A 26212-nucleotide genomic window follows, 5' to 3' on the forward strand; every position below is an offset into this window, starting at 1 on the left:
GTTGACTCGTGCAGATCCGATGAGTTTATGAATGTGGGGGGTTTGTTGAGAGAGTGTCTGTGTATCTCATTTGTGGTGAGAGCTGCACAAACCAGATGATGATACATGTGACACAGACCAGCACAGAATATCTAAACACAACATTGCTCGACTTTAGCTCAAAGTTCTGTGTGACATTGTAGATCTGGATTCCACATGATGGAATAACAACAGTAAGATTCATATCGTGATTGTTGAGTTTTCAGTCATTGAAATCACGTTAATACAAAGGATGGACAGATAGGTAACGGTTTGAGCGCCTCTTTAAGGTATCGACCAAAATCAATCTGGACCAAGTCGTATCGAAACATCTCCCATCAAACGATACCTGTAATCGATCCTTTTTGCGCCCAGAATGAGAAAATATGATCAATCAACACAGGCGTCCTTTGATTTAATGCGACATGTGATTGGTCCACTGCCACAGCAGCTACGACACGTCTGTGGTGCTACTGTGGACAGATAAATCATTCATGACTGTAAATGTTTCAGCTTCTGCTTTCTGTCGGTGGTTTTGGGTCAAATGACAAAAGTCACAAGTATCACATTTTCCCGTCCAGCACGAGAGTCAGCATTTAGAAACGAAAGCGTTCCACTCAGATTAATTTACATAAATCAGTTCACATGATGATAGCTAGTGCTTTCAAAATGAAGGCAGTAGAGATTATATTCAGCCTCTACAACACTAATTCTCAGCAGGTTTAGAGACTAAATTCAGTTAATTCAAAGCAGACTAAACACTGTGAATCTCATCAAGAGAATAATAAAAACAGCTGAGGTCTTACTTTCTCAGAGGAACCATCTTTAAATCAGCTCACATTTGTTTTTATAGTTTCAGGTTCCTCTGATCAATACTTGAATAATTGTATCAGAGAATGCTGATTAAATTGTTGGAGAGCATGTTTTAACTAACCCCTAACCCTAACCCTCTGATGATGTGTTGATCATGAAAACTTTTATGTCATTAGTTAATTTATCACCTCATCATGTTTCAGTATGAAGAAAACCTTCCACTCGTGTTTCCAGTGCCAAGAAGAAACAAGTAAGTGGAAACTCACATCTTCTGAGCTGTGCTGGTTTGGTCTGAACTCATCATTACACTGGATTCATTCCTTAAGGTGGACAGCATGAAGTCATTAAAGTTAAAACTAAAATACAAGAATAAAATAAAACCATGATTCAAAACTCACAGAACAATCATTACCTGCATTAAAAGTCACGTGACTGCTACAATTAAAAACTTATTATAACAGTAGAATTAAATAAAGGAAATCAATAAATACTATGTAAATAAATGTAATCATATTTTATGATAATGATGAATTGTAGACAAATAAGATTTTTATAGGTATTTTTATTGTTTCAAAGACAGGAAGTTAGTTATAGAATATACATGTATGTAAGTGCTCATGTCAACACAATATTGTTACATAAATATTCCAACAACAGTGTTTCTATTTTAAGTTTTAAGTCTTTTAGAGGCATGAATACAGATTGTTTCAACAAGGTGGATAAAATATACAGTTAAAAAAATACGGTTTAATGATAAAATCTACAAAATGTTCAATATTCAACTTCAATTTAAAGAGTTACATGGATTCATTCTGTTAATTGTTATAATAACGGAGACAGAGCTGTTAATACATCATTGAGTCTGAATTGGATAAACACTTTGCTACAGGAATATTAATTAATTATTGATTAGGGCAGTTATAATGTGTCTAATATCTATATTAAAATAAATTGCTCTTCATTGATTAAGCTTTGGCGTCCTCTGGTGGTGATAAGATAAACTGCATGCTGTCGGTTTAAGTAATGACAGTAGTTGGACATTAAGTGTTTTTAAATGATAAAAATACTTTTGAGTTATCTTAATGACTGCTGATAGCCACACTGATACCAACAATGATGTCATCAGTACAAACATTGATGCTTCATATTGATCTGGATGTAATTTGACTGTAAAAGTGACTCAGAGAAACTATCATGATCACTGGCCTCCAGCGGTCACTAGGATCTGTCTCTCTGAGGTGTCGAGTCATTTCTGTGGAGGTTTTCACTTCACATATACTGGCTATCATGAGGATTGGACCAATGGCCACAAAACTTCCAACTGGTCCCTTTGATAATTAATCATTTATTTATATATGTGAAACATTAATCTACATATAAATCATCAATATAAGTTTGATTCATTGATCTGATTCATGACGAGTTGGTTAATTAAACTTCCACCAAACAAAAAGAAAAGGAAATATTCAGCACAAAAACAACAATGTTATAGTTCTGGTAAAAATTAATCCTGCAGTATGTCCTCATACTTAAAGTATTCCATCATGTTATGCTGATAGATATTACTTCATATTACTGGTATGAACAGTATGTGTACCAAATAAGAATACAAATATATGACTGACAAATGTTGGGTTTTAAAACTATATTTACAACCAGTGAGAGATCAGGTTGGTACTCAAAGAGATGAGAAAGTTTCTCAAACAAGAGGAGACTCTCCGTCCTTCAGAGAACACAGAGACACTGAGGATTCAAACCATGAAGACCAGAACCCAAACCCAGCATACAGAGGTTCAGTGAATGTGGTGTTGAAGGTGTGGAGGTGGATCAGTGTGTCAGAGGAGACTCTGTAGAAGGACAGAGTGCCAGCAGGACAGTCCACATACACTGCTACTCTGTTAGAGTCAGAGGAGGAGGAGGAGTAGGAGGAGGAGGGGATAGATGTTCCTGTGTTATTGTGACAGACAGTGTAACCACCACTAGAGCAGTTAAGACTCCAGGACTGATCATTTGCTCCAAACCAGGAGTCATTACTGTCTCCTCTGCTGATTCCTCTGTAACTCACTGTTATATGTACTCCTCCCCTCCACTCGACCTCCCAGTAACAGCGACCAGTAAGTTCATTTCCACACAGCAGCTGAACCCAGCGCTCAAATCTGTCTGGATGATCAGGATATGACTGCTTCTCTTCCACAAATGTCACCTTCCTGTTGTTGTCAGACAGTTTGAGGTTTCTGTTCACTGTGTTTGGATCCAGTGTGAGTTCACAGAAGTCTGATGGAGAGAACGAGACACAATACAGCTGCAGTTATTGATCTATCATCTGATGATGACATCATCTTTATCCTCAGCTGTTTGATGAATGAAATGAAAAACACACTTACACTTCCTCAGACCTGGTGTCAACCATCGGACTCCAGCAGGCTGCAGGCTGAAAGGAGGAGGGGGGTCAGAGCAGCACGTTCTCTTTCAGCATGCTAACATGGAGGTTACATGGCTCTAGTCTACTGTTTTATTATTCTCTTCTAATGCGGGGTTGGGCTTTCATACACTTTGATCCAATCTGAATCCACTATCCCAATCCTTCTGAAACCCTGATTGAATCTAATCAGGTTTAACTTTCAACATTTACAGGAAACTTCAGTTAGAAAGAAGAAACAGTCAAAAATTCAGTTGAGATCTGTGATCACCTCCGACAGAGAAAATGTTTCCAGCTCTTCCTCCTCTATCACACATTGTTTGTCCATACCTGAGAGTGTCCAGTCCAGCAGACAGGATCTTCTCTCCTGAGTCTCCTGGATGATTGTAGCTCAGATCCAGCTCTCTCAGATGGGAGGGGTTGGAGCTCAGAGCTGAGGCCAGAGAAGTACAGCCTTCCTCTGTGATCAGACATCCTGACAGGCTACAAACACACAAAAGTATAATGGTTTTTAGACATATTTAGAATGGTAAAATGGTGATATTAACTAATTCAACAACAAGTAAAAAAGGAAGCAATACAAATCTAGTTACCTCTTGAAAAGGTAAAATAATTCTTACCTGAGAGTTTTCAGTTCACAGTGTGGACTCTCCAGTCCAGCAAAAAGCTGTTTCATTCCTGAATCCTGCAGGTTGTTGTTACTCAGGTCCAGATCTCTCAGACTAGAGGACTGGGAGCTGAGAACTGAGGACAGAGCTGCACAGCTTCTCTCTGAAAGGTTACAGCCACTGAGTCTGAGGAAGAAAGGAAAAGGCTAAAATAAGCAAGAAGTTCATTTTGTTTCTGTCCTGTGGAAAATACAGAGTATTTAAATAATGATGAATAAATCCAACTATCTGTGTACTCACAGAGCTTTGTTGGAGGCTTTGACCACTGGCAGCAGCCTCAGAAGAGCCTCCTCTGAAGCAGAGTATTTCTTCAGGTGAAACACGTCCAGATCATTTTCTGATGACAGTAAGATGAAGACCAGAGCTGACCACTGAGCAGGAGACAGTTTCTCTGTGGAGAGACTTCCTGATCTCAGGTACCTTTGGATCTTCTCCACTAGAGAACGATCATTCAGTTCATTCAAACAGTGGAACAGATTGATGCTTTTCTCTGCAGACACATTCTCACTGATCTGCTTCCTGATGTACTCGACTGTTTTCTGATTGGTCTGTGAGCTACTTCCTGTCTGTGTCAGCAGACCTCGCAGGAGAGTCTGATTGGTCTGCAGTGAGACACCCAGGAGGAAGCGGAGGAACAAGTCCAGGTGTCCATTTGGACTCTTTAAGGCCTCGTCCACAGCACTCTGGTAGAAACTTATCTGGGATGTTGTTTGTTCTTCTGTCAGCAGATTGACTCCAGACTTGATGAATGTCAGATGGACATGAAGAGCAGCCAGAAACTCCTGAACACTCAGATGGACGAAGCAGAACACCTTGTCCTGGTACAGCCCTCTCTCCTCTTTAAAGACCTGGGTGAACACTCCTGAGCACACTGAGGCTGCTCTGATATCGATGCCACACTCTGTCAGGTCTGATTCATAGAAGATCAGGTTTCCTTTCTGCAGCTGCTCAAAAGCCAGTTTTGCCAGAGTCTCAATCATCTTCTTGCTCTCTGGACTCCAGTGTGGATCTGTCTCAGCTCCTCCATCATACTTGACATTCTTCAGTTTGGACTGAACCACCAGGAAGTGGATGTACATCTCAGTCAGGGTCTTGGGCAGCTCTCCTCTCTCTCTGCTTTTCAACATATCCTCCAGAACTGAAGCAGTGATCCAGCAGAAGACTGGGATGCGGCACATGATGTGGAGGCTTCGTGATGTCTTGATGTGGGAGATGATGGTACTGGCCTGCCTCATATTTCTGAATCTCTTCCTGAAGTATTCCTCCTTCTGTGGGTCAGTGAACCCTCTGACCTCTGTCACCATGCCAACACACTCAGGAGGGATCTGATTGGCTGCTGCAGGTCGTGTGGTTATCCAGAGGCGAGCAGAGGGAAGCAGTTTCCCCCTGATGAGGTTTGTCAGCAGCACATCCACTGAGGTGGACTCTGTAACATCAGTCAGGATCTCATTGTTGTGGAAGTCCAGAGGAAGTCGACACTCATCCAGACCGTCAAAGATGAACACAACCTGGAACTCTTCAAACCTGCAGATTCCTGCTTCTTTGGTTTCAGTAAAGAAGTGATGAACAAGTTCCACCAAGCTGTACTTTTTCTCTTTCACCACATTCAGCTCTCTGAAAGCGAATGGAAATATGAAGTGTATGTCCTGGTTGGCTTTGTCTTCAGCCCAGTCCAGAGTGAACTTCTGTGTTAAGACTGTTTTCCCAATGCCAGCCACTCCCTTTGTCATCACTGTTCTGATTGGTTCATCTCTTCCAGGTGAGGCTTTAAAGATGTCTTCATGTCTGATTGTTGTTTCTGGTCTGACTGGTTTCCTGGATGCTGTTTCAATCTGTCTGACCTCATGTTCATCATTGACCTCTGCAGTCCCTCCCTCTGTGATGTAGAGCGGTGTGTAGATCTGATTCAGCAGGGTTGGGTTTCCTGCTTTAGCGATCCCCTCAAACACACACTGGAACTTCTTCTGCAGGTTAGACTTGAGTTTAGACCGACAACCTGCAGGAGTTCCTGAATAAACACACAAGAAATTGGATCAATAATTGATTAATAAAAAAATGACAGTTTAATTCTCCTCTAAAGAATGTACACATGCATGACTTAAAAGTTTTTAACTGACAACCTGCAAGAGTTCCTTAATGAACACACAAGGAATAAGATCGTTGATTAATGAAGTCACATTTCCTCAATTTCTTGAGACTTCCATCATCAAATCTTTATAGAAATCCTCTTACTGCTCTGCAGACAGTCAGCCAGCTCCTCCTGCTTCATTCTCCTCAGGAAGTGCAGTGTGATCTTCAGAAATGCATCTCTGCTCTTCCTCCTCTGCTCTTCCTCCTCACCGTCCAACACCTCCTCATCCTCCTTCTGACTCTCTAAGCCTTCTATGTAATCTGGACTCAGAACCTTCTGCATCTTCTTCAACTCGTTCTTCACAAAAGTGACGATGTTCTCCTCCAGCAGCTGGAACAGAATAATATATGAATGACACAATCAAACTAAAATCATGAAGCAAACATCAGATCCATGTTGGACACTGACAATCCACTGGTCTACAAAGTGCAGCATGGAGATGATTGTGAACACAATAGATGTAAAAGTAGTTGTTGTACATGTACAGACCATAAATATGGAGTCCAGGTGTGTTTGATGCTGCTGGGCAGACTGACCACTGGGAACCTCTGAGCTCTCCTGGTCCACTCTGTGGAGGAATCATGAAGAATGAGCTCACATTATGTCTGTCCACACAGAGACAAACACAAGCTAAAGGTCCATCAAGTGATATTTGGATGTGAACAGAGAATCAGATGACTCCCTGTAGTGGTAAAGCTTTACTAGTCCTGCTGATTCCACTGAGAATCAACAGCTTGGTCTGTTTGTAGCTTTCAGCTCAGAGTCAGTTTGGTTTAGTCCTAACAGATCTCACCAACCCTCCATGAAGCTCTCCCTCCCTTACTGTACACTGCTGAAGGCAGCTAGAGACAGTGTGTGTATCAGACTTGTTTTATTGGCTAGTTCTCTGTGTTCATGTTAATGTGAGTGTGAACACTGATCAGAGGATTTTAACTGTATGAGTAGAGCTGTATTCAGTGCAGTGTGCAGAATCTGGAGGGTTGAAGCTGAACTCAGCCGAGGACACAGAGACATGAACTCCTTAAATCTCATCTGGTGATAAATGAGTGTTGGGTTCTTATTGTCTAAGGCTTCTCCCTCATCTACTGTCTCAGATTGAACCTTATTTGGACGTTGCTTTGGACAAAAGCGTCTGCCAAATGAATAAATGTACCAGTAAATAAAATGTTGTTTGGGCTTTACTCTCCCCCCATCACTGAAGTGCCCTGGAGCAAGGCAGCTAGAGACAGTGTGTGGTTGTATCTGACAGTTGCAGGGACACACATTTCCTTGATTCATGACAGCACAGTGTTCAGCGAACAACCTGCCACTAAACACCACAAAGACAAAGGAACTCTTACTGGAGTTGAGTGCATACATGGACCCGCTCTACATAAAAGACGATTGTTTGGAAAGGGTGTGAACTGTTTTTTCTCTGGCAGGCACTACAGGTCTGCCAAAAAACACACCTACAGACTCAGTTTCCATAAGCACAGCAAACTCAAATAATCACTGAGCACTTTTATTGTGCAATACTCTCACACTGTAATAATCACTGCCATTCATCTCACACTGCTACTTATTCATGTGCAATAACATGTGAATAATACTTAATATTGTGCAGTATCACATTTCATACTGCTATTTATTATTATTGTGAACTGTTTTAGTTTTTACATTCAGTCATAGTTTTACACTCTAGTGCAATATGACTAAATAGTTAAGAGCAATATTCCATAATATATAATTTACATTCACCTCATCCATGTTATTTATAATGCAATGTCTCTGCACTCAGCTCCATATATTAGTGTTTATTTATATTTTTGTATTATAATTAACATGTGTTTTGATGTTTTTCTGTATTTTCTATGCATCGTTGGCACATAGTGAAAGCTTCAAACTGCAGCTCTGGTTCTGACGCTGAGGACAAGCAGTCCTCTACACCCACTGACAACAACATGAGAAGAAAAGCCATCTGAAAGTAAATTCAGTTCACTGCTGGAAGTGAAACGTCCAAAGACTTCCTGAGGTCAGTGTGCCAAAATGTTTCTTTGGAGAACTTCAGTAACAAAGGTTGAATCAGAGTTCTGACCCTTAATTATATCAGAAAAATCACAAAATGATCCAAATATCAAATAATTCAACTGATAACTAATACTGTGAGGAACTTACTGTTGATCAGATGAATGACTTTGTTTAAAGTCAATAAAATCATCCTTTGACCAGTCGCTCTTGAAGGACACACAGCTGGGTCCAGATCCAGGAGAATCTGCTCTCTGATGGATCCTGGTAGGAAAACATCACTTCCTTACTTATCCTTTAAAAAAAAGCTATAATAATAATAATAATAATTTAACAACTGTTTAGATCATATTGGTCTAATTTTAATATTGAAAACAACTTACTGTTGATCAGATGAATGCTGTTTAAAGTCAATAAAATCATCCTTTGACCAGTCACTCTTGAGTGACACGCAACTGGGTCCAGGTCCAGGTCCAGGTCCAGGTCCAGCAGAGTCTGGTCTGTCCTGCCTCCTTGTTGTTCTACACAACACACACAGAGCTTTGAGTGTAAATAATGATGGTGGAGAACAGTGATGGACAGTTAGAGATCCTCATCTCACCTCTGAGCTTTGGTCTGGCTGTCATGTTCCTCACACAGAGAGCTTTTAGAGGGAGGGACTCCCTCCTCTCTGTCCTCACTCTGATCCATGCTGCTGAAGTCACATCCACATCAGTCACCCAAGGTTTATTTACTTGATCAAGGAGAAGTGAAAGAATGATCAGTACATGATGAAGTTTCTGTACTCCACAGTTTCAAAGTAGAATTATTTACTGAAATTCCGACCGATTTCCAAACGAGTTGATTTGTTAAAAACGTGTCTATCCATCTGTCTATCTGTCTGACATTTGTAACAAACAACCCGTGTGAATATATACTGACACTTGAGCAATTTTATTTATTTATTTATTTTTATTATAATTGAGCGATGAATGATCACGTTTTAATAGTGCAAACACGTCATTCCTCTATAGACATAATGCGCTGCAGGAGCGAGTGGCCCTGTACCAAGATGGCCGCCGTGTAGGCAGCAGCAGTCAATGCGGCGTCTACGTTTATATGTCCATGTTTCAAACAGTTCACACGCCACACCTGATATTTCTCACGCAGAGAAGTGATAGATCCCAGCAAAGAAATTAATATATAATAAATGAACAGCCAGGCCTCGGCATATTTATCTGCTGAGTTCACAGCTGTCCCGAGTCAGCGACCTACCAGCCAATCAGAAAATAGTATTTCTTGTTGCAGGAAAGTAAGGTTTCTTCCCAGCTGCAGCACTTTTCATGCATGAGTCTGCGCAGCCTTTATCTACCAAACAGCCAACAAGTTGGTGTGGGTTTGCCATCAAGATATCATATCTGCCACAAACACACACACAAACGTTGGGCACTGCTGAGTAACTCTTAAATGCTGTTCAGCGTCAAATGTGACCTTATCTGATCTAAGAGCAGTAAAACCACCTTAAACTCTTTTTATTTTGTACTTATAGCCTATGTACTAATATTTCAACCTGTTAAAACATGTGTGTGCAGCTGATAGCTACATGTTTGACCCATAGTCTTTAAAAAAAATAAAATAATAAAATACTGTTACATTCTTCACATTTAATACAATTAATGTTTTTCCTCCTTAGATACAAAGTGCAAAAACTGAAGAATAAACTCTCTGCTCTCTGAAAGCTTCATTAAGGATTAACCCTGCTGTTAATATGTGACTGATGATCAGTTATTCATGAATGTTTTTTTATTATGCCGAGATACTAAGAGCCTGAATATGAACAGTGAGGGTTAAGGAGCTCATGTGGGGCCAAATATCTTTTTCTTATTGATCCATTTTTGATCAATATAATACAACAATGTATTTTATTTAGCTGAATTTGTGTTTTATTGGATTAACCCATTATTTTAATGTATATTTGTGCTGGTCAGTTATGAACATTAGCTATGTAACACTGAACTTGTTTATAACTTTCCAAAATAATTGGGAGAACTGGAAGGGATCGAGGGGCCGCTGCGGCCAAAACACACATAATTTCGAGTCGTTCCGGTCCGAGCAGATATAATCCCACTCCAAACTTTCCATGAAATTTAATAGCCCTGTCTATATTCAGCTGTAGACAGAAAGTCCGAGCTGATCTCCAGCGGCTGTCCGGCAGGGCGGAGCCGCATTTAGTGAGTCAGACAGCGGGGAGAGCAGCGTCTCATCTCCGTCTCCTCCACAGGCTGATTCAGACAGGAAAAGCTGCTGTCAGTCATCAGTAAGTGGAGAGACACAATAATAACAACACTGTTCAACTACTGATCATTACTTCAGCTCCACACAAACACTCCTCAAATAACTCACGAAATGGCGGATCTGTTCTAATGGTTGTTGTTTCTCCGTCTTCCCAAAGTTAATGGTGGAGTTCAAATTAATAATCAGTTTAGCGGCAGCTATGCGCAAATTCTAGTGTAAATAAACACTAACAGCTAGAAGTAATGAGTAAAACATTTAAAATAGGTTTCATTACCTTCATTGCAGGTGGATGTCTGAATGTAGAAATCTTGCTGCGCCACGGTCTGTGAAAGTGAAACTAACTGGGGACAAAGACGTGTGTGTGGTAAATTTAAAATAGAAACTAACTTCTACTATCAGTCCACTAGATGGCGGCATGGAGCTGCAGTGAAGTGAAGAGCAGAACACATGATGCATGGAGGAGGATTTACATTCACTGACTCACTGAGTGAATCTGAGAGGAAGCTTTATTAATTAATTATCAGGGATTTTAACACTGCAGGACTTCATGTAAACCACCAACAACTATGAGCTCAAAAATAAATGATCTCTGTGAATAAGCTGATAAACTTTCAGCTGTTTATCTTCTAATATCCTTTTCACAGAGCTGCAACTATTAGTCAATGACTGTGTTAGTTAATCAACAGAAAATCAGCCAATCAGTTAATAATCACTTTACTCATTTTTAAGCAAACATTTCCTAGCTAGTTAGTTAGCTTCTCAGGTGTGATTATTTAATGCTTTTATTTATCTGACATGTTACTAAACAAAAAAACTGATGTTCTGGACTAAATGAGACGTAAAGATGCTGCCTATAAATCTGTGAAATAACAACCAACACAAAAACAAACAAAACTGAATTGTTTAACTGAATATTGATCATGTTTATTAACAGGTCTACATACACATCCAGTAAACAGGCACACAGAAATGTCAGTTTCTGAATTGACTATATCATTTTTTTAAAAACACACCTAACTTAACAAGACCCCACCAACAAACTGCCAGCAGATGTTTAATGGAATAATGTGCATTACTGGCATTATTAGGCTATATTTTATCTTATGTTTAAAATATTGGTTATCAGCAGTAATTCCTGTATTTCTTATGTTTTATGTTGATGTAACTCTAACACCAGCAGTACTGAGTAGTTGTAGTTACCAGAGAGCTCCAGCAGGGGGTGTAAAGAGCTGTTGAGCACTCTGTCATTTCAGATGTGACCAGAGAAAAGTGTGTCTGTCTTCCATACAAATACTCTTTTTCAGGTCTAAGCAGTGTTGGGAAGATTACTTTGGAAATGTAGTTGGTTACAATTACAAGTTACCCTGTTGAAAATGTAATAGTAGTGTAACTATTTCAATTACTTTCTCAAAGTAACTAATTACATTTGATTACATTTTGATTACTTTTCTGAATTTTGAATGAATACTCTCGACTGTTAACCATTTTCACATTTTAAGACCTGATAGAGTTACTGTTTACCTTCACCGCTGGCAAACAATCTTTGCATTGTACTACAATGTTAGGACCCTTGTCTGCTTTCTGTTCTAATTTATTGGAATTTCATTGCGGCGAAGGGGTGCGATCGGTGTCGATCTAATAAGCAGCAACACAGAGCTATAAGGACGCTTTGCTCTCTCACACATGCCGCATTTATAGTCACACACGCACAGACAGTCTCTAGTGTGCACTCTGCTCACGCACTCCAGTTTCCAGGAGATTGTATCGCGGGCGTCAGGAAGCTGCTATCAGGGAGATGGGATGTCTGTGTTTGTATTTCCAACATAGGAATGTATTCTTCTGCGCCTCTGACATGTTGCTGAGTTTGACTGAATGGCACATGACCAGAGACAGCCAATCACAAGCGTCAGGATCCAAGTTGCGGTTTTGGAAGTAGGAGGCTGATATGAAAAAACTACAGTATTTGATAAATCCGAGCTTTTGCGGCGATTTTTCAAATGTAACTAAAATTGTAATCATGGAAATTTCCAAAAGCAACTTTAATTTAATTACGCATTTTTTCCCATTAATGTAACGGACAGTGGTGGACAGTAACAAAGTAAATTTACTTGAGTACTGTACTTAAGTACAGTTTTTGAGTATCTGTACTTTACTTGAGTATTATTTTTGGGGGATACTTTTACTTTCAGGACAAATATTGTACTTTTTACTCCACTACATTTCTATTGATGCTCTCGTTACTTGCTACTTTTGAGCTTACCTCAGATTTTTTTTTTTTTTTTTTTTTTTGCAAAATTCTGAGAAAATAAACTATTTCTGCTGATTTGCGTATGGTTTTTCTTAGTCATATTGCCGTACCTGTACTACGTCATGCAATATGAAGAAATGGAGGAAGAAACTGGAGAAACTCCCACTGGGCACCCGAGGCCTTATCTCAAACCCATTTTTGTCACAAAAACTGATTTGTTTCGGTTTAAATGTTTGTTGTACTTACCGCGAACAAATTATATCACTGCCTACAAAAACTCATCTTCCAACCTGAAAAAGTACTTAATGTTACTAGTGTTAATTTTAAACGTAATCGTATGTGCTTGTAGTATCATAGTTGCCATTTTTAAATGGTTTAAAAATATGGTACCTGTTGCAGTGCAGTTGAATGATTAAGTTGACTTCCTGTTCATGTTTTTTATACAATTCGTATCAAAGAGTCCAAGGTAGGGGTTAGGTGTGTTGAAATATAACTACTGTACAATATGAAAACATTTCATTTGTTTTTGAATGCAGCTGAGTCTTTTTGAGCTATAAACATGTCTGGAGCAGAATCGCATCAGTGTATTGTATAATGACATTAAAGCTACATTCCTGTATTTCCTGAGATATTTTAAAAATACTTTTACTTAAGTAATCTTTTAAGCAAATACTTTAGTACTTAAGTGATATTTTGACTAAGCTACTTTTACTTGTATTGGAGTAATATTTGACAAGGAGTATCTGTACTTTTACTCAAGTAGTGAAGTTGTGTACTTTGTCCACCTCTGGTAACGGATTACAATTATGTACATTTTGTAATTAAATTAGGCCTATGTAACGTCGTTACATGTAATTCGTTACTCCCCAACACTGGGTGTAAGACTCTTCAAATAAACAGTTAATAGTCACAGATGTGTTGAACATGTGTATGAGCTCAGGAAAGTACTGGTATTACGGTACGTCCGTGTATTGTTGAGTAATGAAGTTAATTACAAGATGATGAATAAGCTAAACATGCCAACTTTGTGTAATCGTAACCACTTTGTCATATGTAGAGTGGTGTGGTACACTGTTTGTGTTGTAGGTCATTTATGTTTATGTAATTAATAATTACATAAACATAAATAACCTTTTACATCCACACTGAATCTGTTAAATGTGCACTCCTGTTAGGTCCTGTAAATACACCATGTATCTGTCAGCTGTGCACTCAAGATCGGACTGGAGATGTAACTACTCAAGCAAAAGATGGGTGAGTACTTGCCATGCTGTTTGTACTTTTTAAACTGAAATAATACATTTTATATTGTGATATTATTTTTATTGGAAATACAATATAATAATAAAAATGAATGTTATTTATAGGTGCCTTTCAAAGTACTCAAGGTAATGTTACAAGACACATAAAAAGACAAATATTGCATCAAACATCAAGTCATAAAAACAAATAAATGCAATATTAATATAAACAACATAAGCAATATAAGCAACTTAATTAGAAACTTAAAGCTCACTGGCAACCCCCCTCCAGTCAGCTGCCCCTTCATTTCCATTTTTGGAGTCAAATGAGGAGGTATATCATATAGGTAACCCCTGATTTTAAGTAAAGGAATCAGCTCTGTCTTTTCTGTGATGCGCTTTCAATGTGAACTACAGGAGATTAATAGAAACAGGGTATCCAATAAAAGTTCAGCTCAAAATGGCATGCCATATAACACTGAGCAGCATTGTATTGCTTGTGGACAATTAGGATACTCCAACAGAGAAACTATTGAGATATCTGGTCTGAGAAAATCAACTTTGTTTTTGGAGATTTTTAAATGTGGATAAATGTGACTGACAAACAAATTGTAAGTCATGTGGAAACCAAGTTGGGCTTAGAAACTGTATTTACGACCAGTAAGTGATCAGGTTGGTACTAAATAACACTAGAAGGTTTCTCTGACAGGAGGAATGAGGAGTCAGACCAACCAAACCTGAACCCAAAGCCAGCATACAGAGGTTCAGTGAATGTGGTGTTGAAGGTGTGGAGGTGGATCAGTGTGTCAGAGGAGACACTGTAGAAGGACAGAGTGCCAGCAGGATAGTCCACATACACTGCTACTCTGTGAGAGACATTGGAGGAGGAGTCTGAGATGGATGTTGATCTGTTACTGTGACGGACACAGCAACCATAATCATCAGAGCAGTCCAGACACCAGGACTGATCATTTGGTCCAAACCTGCTGTCATCACTGTCTCCTTTCCTGTTGACTCCTCTGTAACTCACTGCTATGTGAACCCCTCCACTCCATTCGACCTCCCAGTAACAGCGACCAGTCAGTTCATTACTAAACAGCAGCTGAGGCCAGTGATCAAATCTGTCTGGATGATCAGGATATGACTGATCCTCCTTCATATATGTCACCTTTCTGTTGTTATCAGACAGTTTGAGTTTTCTGTTCATCGTGTTTGGATCCAGTGTGAGTTCACAGAAATCTGATGGAGAGAACGAGACACAATACAGCTGCAGTTATTGATCCATCATCTGTTTGATGATGACATCATCTTCAGTAGGACGTGAATGAGTGATGTCACAGTTTGATGAATGAAATGAAAAACACACTTACACTTCCTCAGACCTGGTGTCAACCATCGGACTCCAGCAGGCTGCAGGCTGAAAGGAGGAGGGGGGTCAGAGCAGCACGTTCTCTTTCAGCATGCTAACATGGAGGTTACATGGCTCTAGTCTACTGTTTTATTATTCTCTTCTAATGTGGGGTTGCGCTTTCATACACTTTGATCCAATCTCAATCCACAATCCTTCTGAAACCCTGATTGAATCTAATCAGGCTTAACTTTCAACATTTACAAGAAACTTCATTTAGAAACGGTCTGACAGAGAAAATGTTTCCAGCTCTTCCTCCTCTATCACACATTGTCTGTCCATACCTGAGAGTGTCCAGTCCAGCAGACAGGATCTTCTCTCCAGAGTCTCCTGGATGATTGTAGCTCAGGTCCAGCTCTCTCAGATGGGAGGGGTTGATGCTTAGAGCTGAGGCCAGAGAAGCACAGCCTTCCTCTGTGATCAGACATCCTGACAGGCTGCAAACACACAAAACAACACACATTGTCAGACAATGTGAGAGTACTACTGTGTGCAGTGACATACAACAACAGTCTCCAAATGAACTAACTAAAAGATTAACTGAATCAGGCAGCTCCAGAAAGTTGAGCATCCAGCTACATGGGAAAAGCCAGCAGATGAGGGATGAATTCAGCAGTCTTGGACAATGGATAATGAATCCTGACCTGAGAGTTTCCAGTTCACACTGTGGACTCTCCAGTCCAGCAGAAAGCTGCTTCATTCCTGAATCCTGCAGGTTGTTGTTACTCAGGTCCAGATCTCTCAGACTAGAGGACTGGGAGCTGAGAACTGAGGACAGAGCTGCACAGCTTCTCTCTGAGAGGTTACAGCCACTTAGTCTGAAGAAGAAATAAAAAGGAAAATGATAAATAACTTCTATTTTTCTGTCCTGTGAAAGAAGAGAGACAGTACAGTATTTAAGAAATAATAGAATAGAACTGTCTGTGTATTTACAGAGCTTTGTTGGAGGCTTTGACCACTGGCAGCAGCCTCAGAAGAGCCTCATCTGAAGCAGAGTATTTCTTCAGGTCAAACACGTCCAGATCTTTTTCCGATGACAGTAAGATGAAGACCAGAGCTGACCACTGAGCAGGAGACAGTTCATCTGTGGAGAGACTTCCTGATCTCAGGTACCGTTGGATCTCCTCCACTAGAGAACGATCATTCAGTTCATTCAGACAGTGGAACAGATTGATGCTTCTCTCTGCAGACAGATTCTCACTGATCTTCTTCTTAATGTACTCGACTGTTTTCTGATTGGTCTGGGAGCTACTTCCTGTCTGTGTCAGCAGACCTCGTAGGAGAGTCTGATTGGTCTGCAGTGAAAGACCCAGGAGGAAGCGGAGGAACAAGTCCAGGTGTCCATTTGGACTCTTTAAGGCCTCGTCCACAGCACTCTGGTAGAAATGTGTAACTGCAGATTCTTGTTTAGTTTCAGACTTCTGGGATGTTGTTTGTTCTTCTGCCAGCAGATTGACTCCAGACTTGATGAATGTCAGATGGACATGAAGAGCAGCCAGAAACTCCTGAACACTCAGATGGACAAAGCAGAACACCTTGTCCTGGTACAGCCCTCTCTCCTCTTTAAAGACCTGTGTGAACACTCCTGAGCATACTGTGGCTGCTCTGATATCGATGCCACACTCTGTCAGGTCTGATTCATAGAAGATCAGGTTGCCTTTCTGCAGCTGCTCAAATGCCAGTTTTCCCAGAGACTCAATCATCTTCCTGTTCTCTGGACTCCAATGTGGATCTGTCTCAGCTCCTCCATCATACTTGATGTTCTTCAGTTTGGTCTGAAGTACCAGGAAGTGGATGTACATCTCAGTCAAGGTCTTGGGCAGCTCTCCTCCCTCTCTGCTTTTCAACATATCCTCCAGAACTGTAGCAGTGATCCAGCAGAAGACTGGGATGTGGCACATGATGTGGAGGCTTCGTGATGTCTCGATGTGGGAGATGATGGTGCTGGCCTGTTTCTTATCTCTGAATCTCTTCCTGAAGTACTCCTCCTTCTGTGGGTCAATGAACCCTCTGATTTCTGTCACCATGTCAACACACTCTGGAGGGATCTGATTGGCTGCTGCGGGTCGTGTGGTTATCCAGAGGCGAGCAGAGGGAAGCAGTTTCCCCCTGATGAGGTTTGTCAGCAGCACATCCACTGAGGTGGACTCTGTAACATCACTCAGGATCTCATTGTTGTGGAAGTCCAGAGGAAGTCGACACTCATCCAGACCGTCAAAGATGAACACAACCTGGAACTCTTCAAACCTGCAGATTCCTGCTTCTTTGGTTTCAGTAAAGAAGTGATGAACAAGTTCCACCAAGCTGTACTTTTTCTTTTTCACCACATTCAGCTCTCTGAAAGTGAATGGGAATGTGAAGTGTATGTCCTGGTTGGCTTTGTCTTCAGCCCAGTCCAGAGTGAACTTCTGTGTTAAGACTGTTTTCCCAATGCCTGCCACTCCCTTTGTCATCACTGTTCTGATTGGTTCATCTCTTCCAGGTGAGGCTTTAAAGATGTCTTCATGTCTGATTGTTGTTTCTGGTCTGACTGGTTTCCTGGATGCTGTTTCAATCTGTCTGACCTCATGTTCATTATTGACCTCTGCAGTCCCTCCCTCTGTGATGTAGAGCGGTGTGTAGATCTGATTCAGAAGGGTTGGGTTTCCTGCTTTAGCGATCCCCTCAAACAGACACTCGAACTTCTTCTGCAGGTTAGACTTGAGTTTATGCTGACAACCTGCAGGAGTTCCTGAATGAACAGACAAGAAAGGAAGGATCAATAATTGATTGATTTAAAACAATCAGTTAAGTTTCCCCTACAGAATGCATATATAAACACATTTCCTCCATCTATTGAGAACATCAGTAAATGTCTCATTTATCCATCATGTTAAATCTTTATAGAAATCCTCTTACTGCTCTGCAGACAGTCAGCCAGCTCCTCCTGCTTCATTCTCCTCAGGAATTGCAGTGTGATCTGCAGAAATGCATCTCTGCTGCTCCTCCTCTGCTCTTCCTCCTCACTGTCTAACACCTCCTCACCCTCCCTCTGACTCTCTAAGCAATCTGGGTCATCTGGACTCAGAAGCTTCTGCATCTTCTTCAGCTCGTTCCTCACAAAAGTGACGATGTTCTCCTCCAGCAGCTGGAACAGAATAATATATGAATGACACAATCAAACTAAAATCATGAAGCAAACATCAGATCCATGTTGGACACTGACAATCCACTGGTCTACAAAGTGCAGCATGGAGATGATTGTGAACACAATAGATGTAAAAGTAGTTGTTGTACATGTACAGACCATAAATATGGAGTCCAGGTGTGTTTGATGCTGCTGGGCAGACTGACCACTGGGAACCTCTGAGCTCTCCTGGTCCACTCTGTGGAGGAATCATGAAGAATGAGCTCACATTATGTCTGTCCACACAGAGACAAATACAAGCTAAAGGTCCATCAAGTGATATTTGGATGTGAACAGAGAATCAGATGACTCCCTGTAGTGGTAAAGCTTTACTAGTCCTGCTGATCCCACTGAGAATCAACAGCTCAGTCTGTTTGTAGCTTTTAGCTCAGAGTCAGTTTGATTTAGTCCTAACAGATCTCACCAACCCTCCATGAAGCTCTCCCTCCCTCACTGTACACTGCTGAAGGCAGCTACAACCAGTGTGTGGTTGTATCAGACTTGTTTTATTGGCTAGTTCTCTGTTAATGTTTTAATGTGAGTGTGAACACTGATCAGAGGATTTTAACTGTATGAGTAGAGCTGTATTCAGTGCAGTGTGCAGAACCTGGACGGGTGAAGCTGAACTCAGTCGAGGACACAAATACATGAACTTCTTAAATCTTAAATAAATGAGTGTTGGGTTCTTATTGTCTAAGGCTTCTCCTTCATCTACTGTCTCAGATTGAACCTCATTTGGACGTTGCTTTGGACAAAAGCGTCTGCCAAAAGAATAAATGTACCAGTAAATAAAATGTTGTTTGGGCTTTACTCTCCCCCCATCACTGAAGTGCCCTGGAGCAAGGCAGCTAGAGATAGTGTGTGGTTGTATCTGACAGTTGCAGGGACACACATTTCCTTGATTCATGACAGCACAGTGTTCAGTGAACAACCTGCCACTAAACACCACAAAGACAATGGAACTCTTACTGGAGTTGAGTGCATACATGGACCCGCTCTACATAAAAGACGATTGTTTGGAAAGGGTGTGAACTGTTTTTTCTCTGGCAGGCACTACAGGTCTGCCAAAAAACACACCTACAGACTCAGTTTCCATTTGCTTAGCAAACTCAAATAATCACTGAGCACTTTTATTGTGCAATACTCTCACACAGTAATAATCACTGCCATTCATCTCACACTGCTACTTATTCATGTGCAATAACATGTGAATAATACTTAATATTGTGCAGTATCACATTTCTTACTGCTATTTATTATTCTTGTGAACTGTATTAGTTTTTACATTCAGTCATAGTTCTACACTCTAGTGCAATATGACTAAATAGTTAAGAGCAATATTCCATAATATATCATTTACATTCACCTCATCCATGTTATTTATAATGCAATATCCCTGTACTCAGCTTTATATTTTAGTGTTTATTTATATTTTTATATTATAATTAACATGTGTTTTGATGTTTTTCTGTATTTTCTATGTATCGTTGGCACATAGTGAAAGCTTCAAACTGCAGCTCTGGTTCTGATACTGAGGACAAGCAGTCCTCTACACCCACTGACAACAACATGAGAAGAAAAGTCATCTGAAAGTAAATTCAGTTCACTGCTGGAAGTGAAACATCAGAAGACTTCCTGAGGTCAGTGTGCCAAAATGTTTCTTTGGAGAACTTCAATAACAAAGGTTGAATCAGAGTTCTGTCCTTAAATTATATCAGAAAAATCACAAAATGATCCAAATATCAAATAATTCAACTGACCGTGTATCCTGGTTTAGATTTTAACTCATATTGTCACAATTTATATACTGTGAGGAACTTACTGTTGATCAGATGAATGTCTTTGTTTGAAGTGAATAACATCATCCATTGACCAGTCGCTCTTGAAGGACACACAGCTGGGTCCAGATCCAGGAGAATCTGGTCTCTGATGGATCCTGGTAGGAAAACATCATTTATCCTTTTAATAAAGCTCAGATATTCAGCAGAATTCTTTATTAAAACATGTCAACTTTTACTATTTTTTATTTTTAAAAAATCATTACTACATTGTTGAGCTGAAACTTACGATTTGTACTCCTTTATACTTATATAATGTGATGTAAAAATAAAGTACTTGAACTAAAAATAATCCTGAAAACACATTTTAATATTGAAAATAACTTACTTTTGATCAGATGAATGCTGTTTAAAGTGAATAATATCATCCATTGACCAGTCGCTCTTGAGTGACACACAGCTGGGTTCAGGTTCAGGTTCAGGTCCAGCAGAGTCTGGTCTGTGCTGCCTCCTTGTTGTTCAACACAACACACACAGAGGTTTGAGTGTAAATAATGATGGTGGAGAACAGTGATGGACAGTTAGAGATCCTCATTTCACCTCTGAGCTTGGTGTGTGTTTGCCATCAAGATATCATATCTGCCACAAACACACACACAAACGTTGGGCACTGCTGAGTAACTCTTAAATGCTGTTCAGCGTCAAATGTGACCTTATCTGATCTAAGAGCAGTAAAAACACCTTAAATTCTTTTTATTTGGTACTTATATGTACTAATATTTCAACCTGTTAAAACATGTGTGTGCAGTTGATAGCTACATGTTTGACCCATAGTCTTTAAAATAAATAAATAAAATAAAATACTGTTACATTCTTCACATTTAATACAATTCATGTTTTTTCTCCCAAAGTGCAAAAACTGAAGAATAAACTCTCTGCTCTCTGAAAGCTTCATTAAGGATTAACCCTGCTGTTAATATGTGACTGATGAGTTATTCATGAATGTTTTTTTATTATGCCGAGATACTAAGAGCCTGAATATGAACAGTGAGTGTTAAGGAGCTCATGTGGGGCCAAATATCTTTTTCTTATTGATCCATTTTTGATCAATATAATACAACAATGTATTTTATTTAGCTGAATTTGTGTTTTATTGGATTAACCCATTATTTTTAATTTATATTTGTGCTGGTCAGTTATGAACATTATGTAACTGGTTTATAAGTTTCCAAAATAATTGGGAGAACTGGAAGGGATCGAGGGGCCGCTGCGGCCAAAGCAGATATAATCCCACTCCAAACTTTCCATGAAATTTAATAGCCCTGTCTATATTCAGCTGTAGACAGAAAGTCAGAGCTGATCTCCAGCGGCTGTTCGGCAGAGCGGAGCCGCCATTCATCTCACGCTGCTATTTATTCATGTGCAATACCATGTTAATAATACTTACTATTGTGCAATATCACATTTCATGCTGCTATTTATTATTCTTGTGAACTGTATTAGTTTTTACATTCAGCACTCAGCTTTGTATTTTAGTCTTTATTTATAGTTTTATATTATAATTAACATGTGTTTTGATGTTTTTCTGTATTTTCTATGTATCGTTGGCACATAGTGAAAGCTTCAAACTGCAGCTCTGGTTCTGATACTGAGGACAAGCAGTCCTCTACACCCACTGACAACAACATGAGAAGAAAAGTCATCTGAAAGTAAATTCAGTTCACTGCTGGAAGTGAAACATCAGAAGACTTCCTGAGGTCAGTGTGCCAAAATGTTTCTTTGGAGAACTTCAGTAACAAAGGTTGAATCAGAGTTCTGTCCTTAAATTATATCAGAAAAATCACAAAATGATCCAAATATTCAAAACTGGTTTAGATTTGAGCTCATAATGTCCTTATTTTAACTGTGAGAAACTTACTGTTGATCAGATGAATGTCTTTGTTTGAAGTGAATAATATCATCCATTGACCAGTCGCTCTTGAAGGACACACAGCTGGGTTCAGGTTCAGGTTCAGGTCCAGCAGAGTCTGGTCTGTGCTGCCTCCTTGTTGTTCTACACAACACACACAGAGCTTTGAGTGTGAATAATGATGGTGGAGAACAGTGATGGACAGTTAGAGATCCTCATCTCACCTCTGAGCTTTGGTCTGGCTGTCATGTTCCCCACACAGAGAGCTTTTAGAGGGAGGGACTCCCTCCTCTCTGTCCTCACTCTGATCCATGCTGCTGAAGTCACATCCACATCAGTCACACACACTTTCTACCTTCATCTGGAGAGGAAACACAGATCATCCTTTACATCATTTCTCCTGTCACATCCTAAATATCAGCTGCTCCTCCTGTGATTGGCTGTTATTCTCTGTTATATATCAGTGTGAATGCAGCCAGACAGCAGTGTGAGGCAGAGAAAGCTGCCATCAGCTGCTGTACTTCTACTATCAGTCCACTAGATGGCGCCATGAAGCTGCAGTGAAGTGAAGAGCAGCACACATGATGCATGGAGGAGGATTTACATTCACTGACAGGCACAATGATTCACTTTCATAGTGACTCATATTAAGGTAACTTCTATATCACATAATAACATTTTAATGTTTTGTTATGCATGAATGATCTATAATATTAACAATTAATTAGTTTGATCAGTTTTTAAAAAAATGATTAGCCATATGTTAATTTTATTCAGGACACATTAACTATTCACAGTACTTTAACACAGCTAAACAAATACCTGAAGAGGCGACTGAACAGAGTTGACTGTGTTCTGAACAAAAGCTGACTTTTTAACTTCACATTTCCGGGGCTGTATTTTATTTGGAAAGGTTCTAAAGGAAGTTATTGGTGCCGCTGTTGGCTTCATGTTGTTAAACATGTTTAAAATGCTTAAAACTCCCCTGTGACTCTCACACAAGTCCTGTAGTATCATATAAACAGGTCTATATTTAGCTGTAGACAGAAAGTCAGAGCTGATCTCCAGCGGTTGTCCGGCAGAGCGGAGCCGCATTTAGTGAGTCAGACAGCGGGGAGAGCAGCGGCCCATCTCCTCCTCCTCAAATTCCTAAACCACAAAATGGTGTGTACAGTTTATTGGCTGTTGTTTCTCCGTTGTCCCGAAGTAAAGTTCAGATTTATAAACAGGCAGCTATGTGCAGATTCTAGTATAAATAAACCAATAAAAGCTTAAAGTAACGATTCAAACATTTAAAAGTGATTTTATTACCTTCAGCTGGATGTCTGGATGGAGAAAATTATCTGCGTCACGACGGTCAAAGTGAAAGGAAACTGGATAACGGAGAACTGCTGGATATATTCTAGGAGCTGGATAGGGAAAGGGATCCGCTACTGGTCACTGGCGGTGTTGCAGCGGCCTGAAGGTACTTCCCTCATAGATCCACTGATGTCTATAGACCTGTTAACAGGACACACTGCAGACTAGGTCAATTATTAATCTCTTATCATATATCCATGAGAAACAGCGAGACAGAGGCGAGCGTGGAGTTAAATGAATCATTCCTGTTGAAACCAAACTAAACTAAATTAAACCAAAATTATTATTTTACTCATGTACTGTCAGTAAGTAGTTTGAAGTACTTGTAATTGACTTGAGAATGTCTATGTGATGCTGCTTTAATATTCCACTGCAATACATTTCAAAGGGAAATATATAATAGTAGTTTCATTTATTTGATTACTTACTGCAATACTTTGACTACATTAAGCTCATAATACTGCAGTACTTTTACTGTAATACTGCATACTACATCACTATAATACTGCAGTACTTTTACTGTAATACTGCATACTACATCACTCATAATACTGCAGTACTTTTACTGTAATACTGCATACTACATCACTATAATACTGCAGTACTTTTACTGTAATACTGCATACTACATCACTCATAATACTGCAGTACTTTTACTGTAATACTGCATACTACACTATAATACTGCAGTACTTTTACTGTAATACTGCATACTACATCACTATAATACTGCAGTACTTTTACTGTAATACTGCATACTACATCACTATAATACTGCAGTACTATTACTGTAATACTGCATACTACATCACTATAATACTGCAGTACTTTTACTGTAATACTGCATACTACATCACTATAATACTGCAGTACTTTTACTGTAATACTGCATACTACATCACTCATAATACTGCAGTACTTTTACTGTAATACTGCATACTACATCACTCATAATACTGCAGTACTTTTACTGTAATACTGCATACTACATCACTCATAATACTGCAGTACTTTTATTGTAATACTGCATACTACACTATAATACTGCAGTACTTTTACTGTAATACTGCATACTACATCACTATAATACTGCAGTACTTTTACTGTAATACTGCATACTACATCACTATAATACTGCAGTACTATTACTGTAATACTGCATACTACACTATAATACTGCAGTACTTTTACTGTAATACTGCATACTACATCACTATAATACTGCAGTACTTTTACTGTAATACTGCATACTACACCACTATAATACTGCAGTACTTTTACTGTAATACTGCATACTACATCACTCATAATACTGCAGTACTTTTACTGTAATACTGCATACTACACCACTATAATACTGCAGTACTTTTACTGTAATACTGCATACTACATCACTCATAATACTGCAGTACTTTTACTGTAATACTGCATACTACATCACTATAATGTTGGGCATTCACTCTTTTATTGTATCTGTAACAATGTCAAGTATTTTTAATTCAACATAACAGCAGCTCTGTTTCTGTCTCATCTGTTTTGAGTTCTGTTTCCACTAGTTTGAGAAGGCGTGGTGGCCAAGTGGTAAGGCGTTGGTCTCGTAAACCAAAGATCACAGGTTCGAACCCCGTCCATGCCTGAATGTCAAAGAAGCATTGTATGAGAACACTTTAAAACTCTGAATAAACTCCTAGAGTGTCTGACTTCATGTTGCAGAGTCATATAAGGAAACAAACACTTTAAGAAGTGAAAGCTCAGCATGTTAAAGTTTGTCCTCACAGCCAGATAAAGACAGTTTAAATCAGGATGAGTGACTTACATTGTGGCCTCATGACAGACTTAATGTTGGTTCCAGTCCTTCTTCACATGCTCATCTCACTTTTTACTGTTCAGCTTCTTCTCAGATAAAAGCACAAATAGGAGAACAAGCACAGAGCTTCCTGTAGCTGCATACAGCTCAGCAGGAGAAGCGTTAGGATCTATCTACACAAACAAGTCCTGGTTCAAATCCTCCTTTAGGTACCCTTCAATTTCTTTACTGTTGATCTTCTCACAGGAAACACAATAAGAGATCCAGCACTCAGTAGCTTGTGGATAGGTACAGCTCAGCAGGATGAGCTCCAACGCTTACTAAAACACGGTCTGTTTGGTTCACTTCCTGTCTGAGGACTAATGTTATTGACTAAAGCAATGTGTAGGACAGACTGAAGACTGTGAGAAAACCTCTGTCCTCAATGAAGATCCAATGGCTCAGTGGGTGAGACATCAACTCACTGATTCAGAGATTGAGAGTTCAATTCCTGCTTTAAGCTTTTAACGTCAAAAACCCCAAATAAAGACTGAAAAGCTCTAAAAAAAACTAAGACTGTTAGTCCAGGGAGTTCAGGCTGTTAGAAGACTACTTGGGAAGCTTCTGGTTGTTGGTTCAAATCTTGCACAGTTTTAAAGTCCAACATCCAAAGTAAAGGATAAATGCACCCGGAGAAAAGGTCTCTCAGTGTAGGTGGACTTGGTGGTGTAGTGGGTTTGTCTGTAAACATTTGTGTTTTAGGGGTGGTGGGTTCGATCCCAGACTTATTTTCTCAGCAGTGAAGAGCTAATGGCTCAGTGGGTAGAAAAGCATATCTATCTATAAATGACAGGAACGGTTGTTCATCCGGTTGATTTCAAACGTGACAGGTGTCTTGCTACAGACACGAGTAAGTGCAGGGCCAAGTTTGACGTTTGGATAAGAAATGTAAAAGATATAGATAAATATATCTGTAAAAGAAGCACACAT

At 39.6% G+C, this 26212-nt stretch overlaps 1 protein-coding gene, 1 long non-coding RNA gene and 1 other non-coding gene across 3 annotated transcripts; 1 reads left to right on the top strand and 2 right to left on the bottom strand.

Moving 5' to 3' along the window:
• Positions 1-2464: 2464 nt before the first annotated feature.
• Positions 2465-22608, bottom strand: LOC128354289 (NLR family CARD domain-containing protein 3-like). The gene is made up of 11 exons (XM_053314536.1): positions 22302-22608; positions 20557-20688; positions 20213-20326; positions 18511-18589; positions 18123-18351; positions 16158-17943; positions 15869-16042; positions 3871-4044; positions 3581-3733; positions 3216-3262; positions 2465-3105 (listed from the first exon to the last, which is right to left on the bottom strand). The coding sequence occupies exons 1-11, from the start codon at positions 22388-22390 to the stop codon at positions 2531-2533; spliced, it is 3552 nt and encodes a 1183-aa protein (XP_053170511.1). The 5' UTR covers positions 22391-22608; the 3' UTR covers positions 2465-2530.
• On the bottom strand, positions 8565-10659 carry LOC128354318 (uncharacterized). Its single transcript, XR_008321016.1, has 3 exons — positions 10602-10659; positions 8655-8786; positions 8565-8574 (listed from the first exon to the last, which is right to left on the bottom strand). It is a non-coding gene; the product is annotated as an uncharacterized LOC128354318 (long non-coding RNA).
• A 2392-nt stretch (positions 22609-25000) lies between the features above and the next one.
• On the top strand, positions 25001-25072 carry trnat-cgu (transfer RNA threonine (anticodon CGU)). Its single transcript has one exon. It is a non-coding gene; the product is annotated as a tRNA-Thr (tRNA).
• Positions 25073-26212: the final 1140 nt, after the last annotated feature.

This window comes from Scomber japonicus, chromosome 24 (assembly GCF_027409825.1).
Source record: "Scomber japonicus isolate fScoJap1 chromosome 24, fScoJap1.pri, whole genome shotgun sequence".
NCBI lineage: Eukaryota > Metazoa > Chordata > Actinopteri > Scombriformes > Scombridae > Scomber > Scomber japonicus.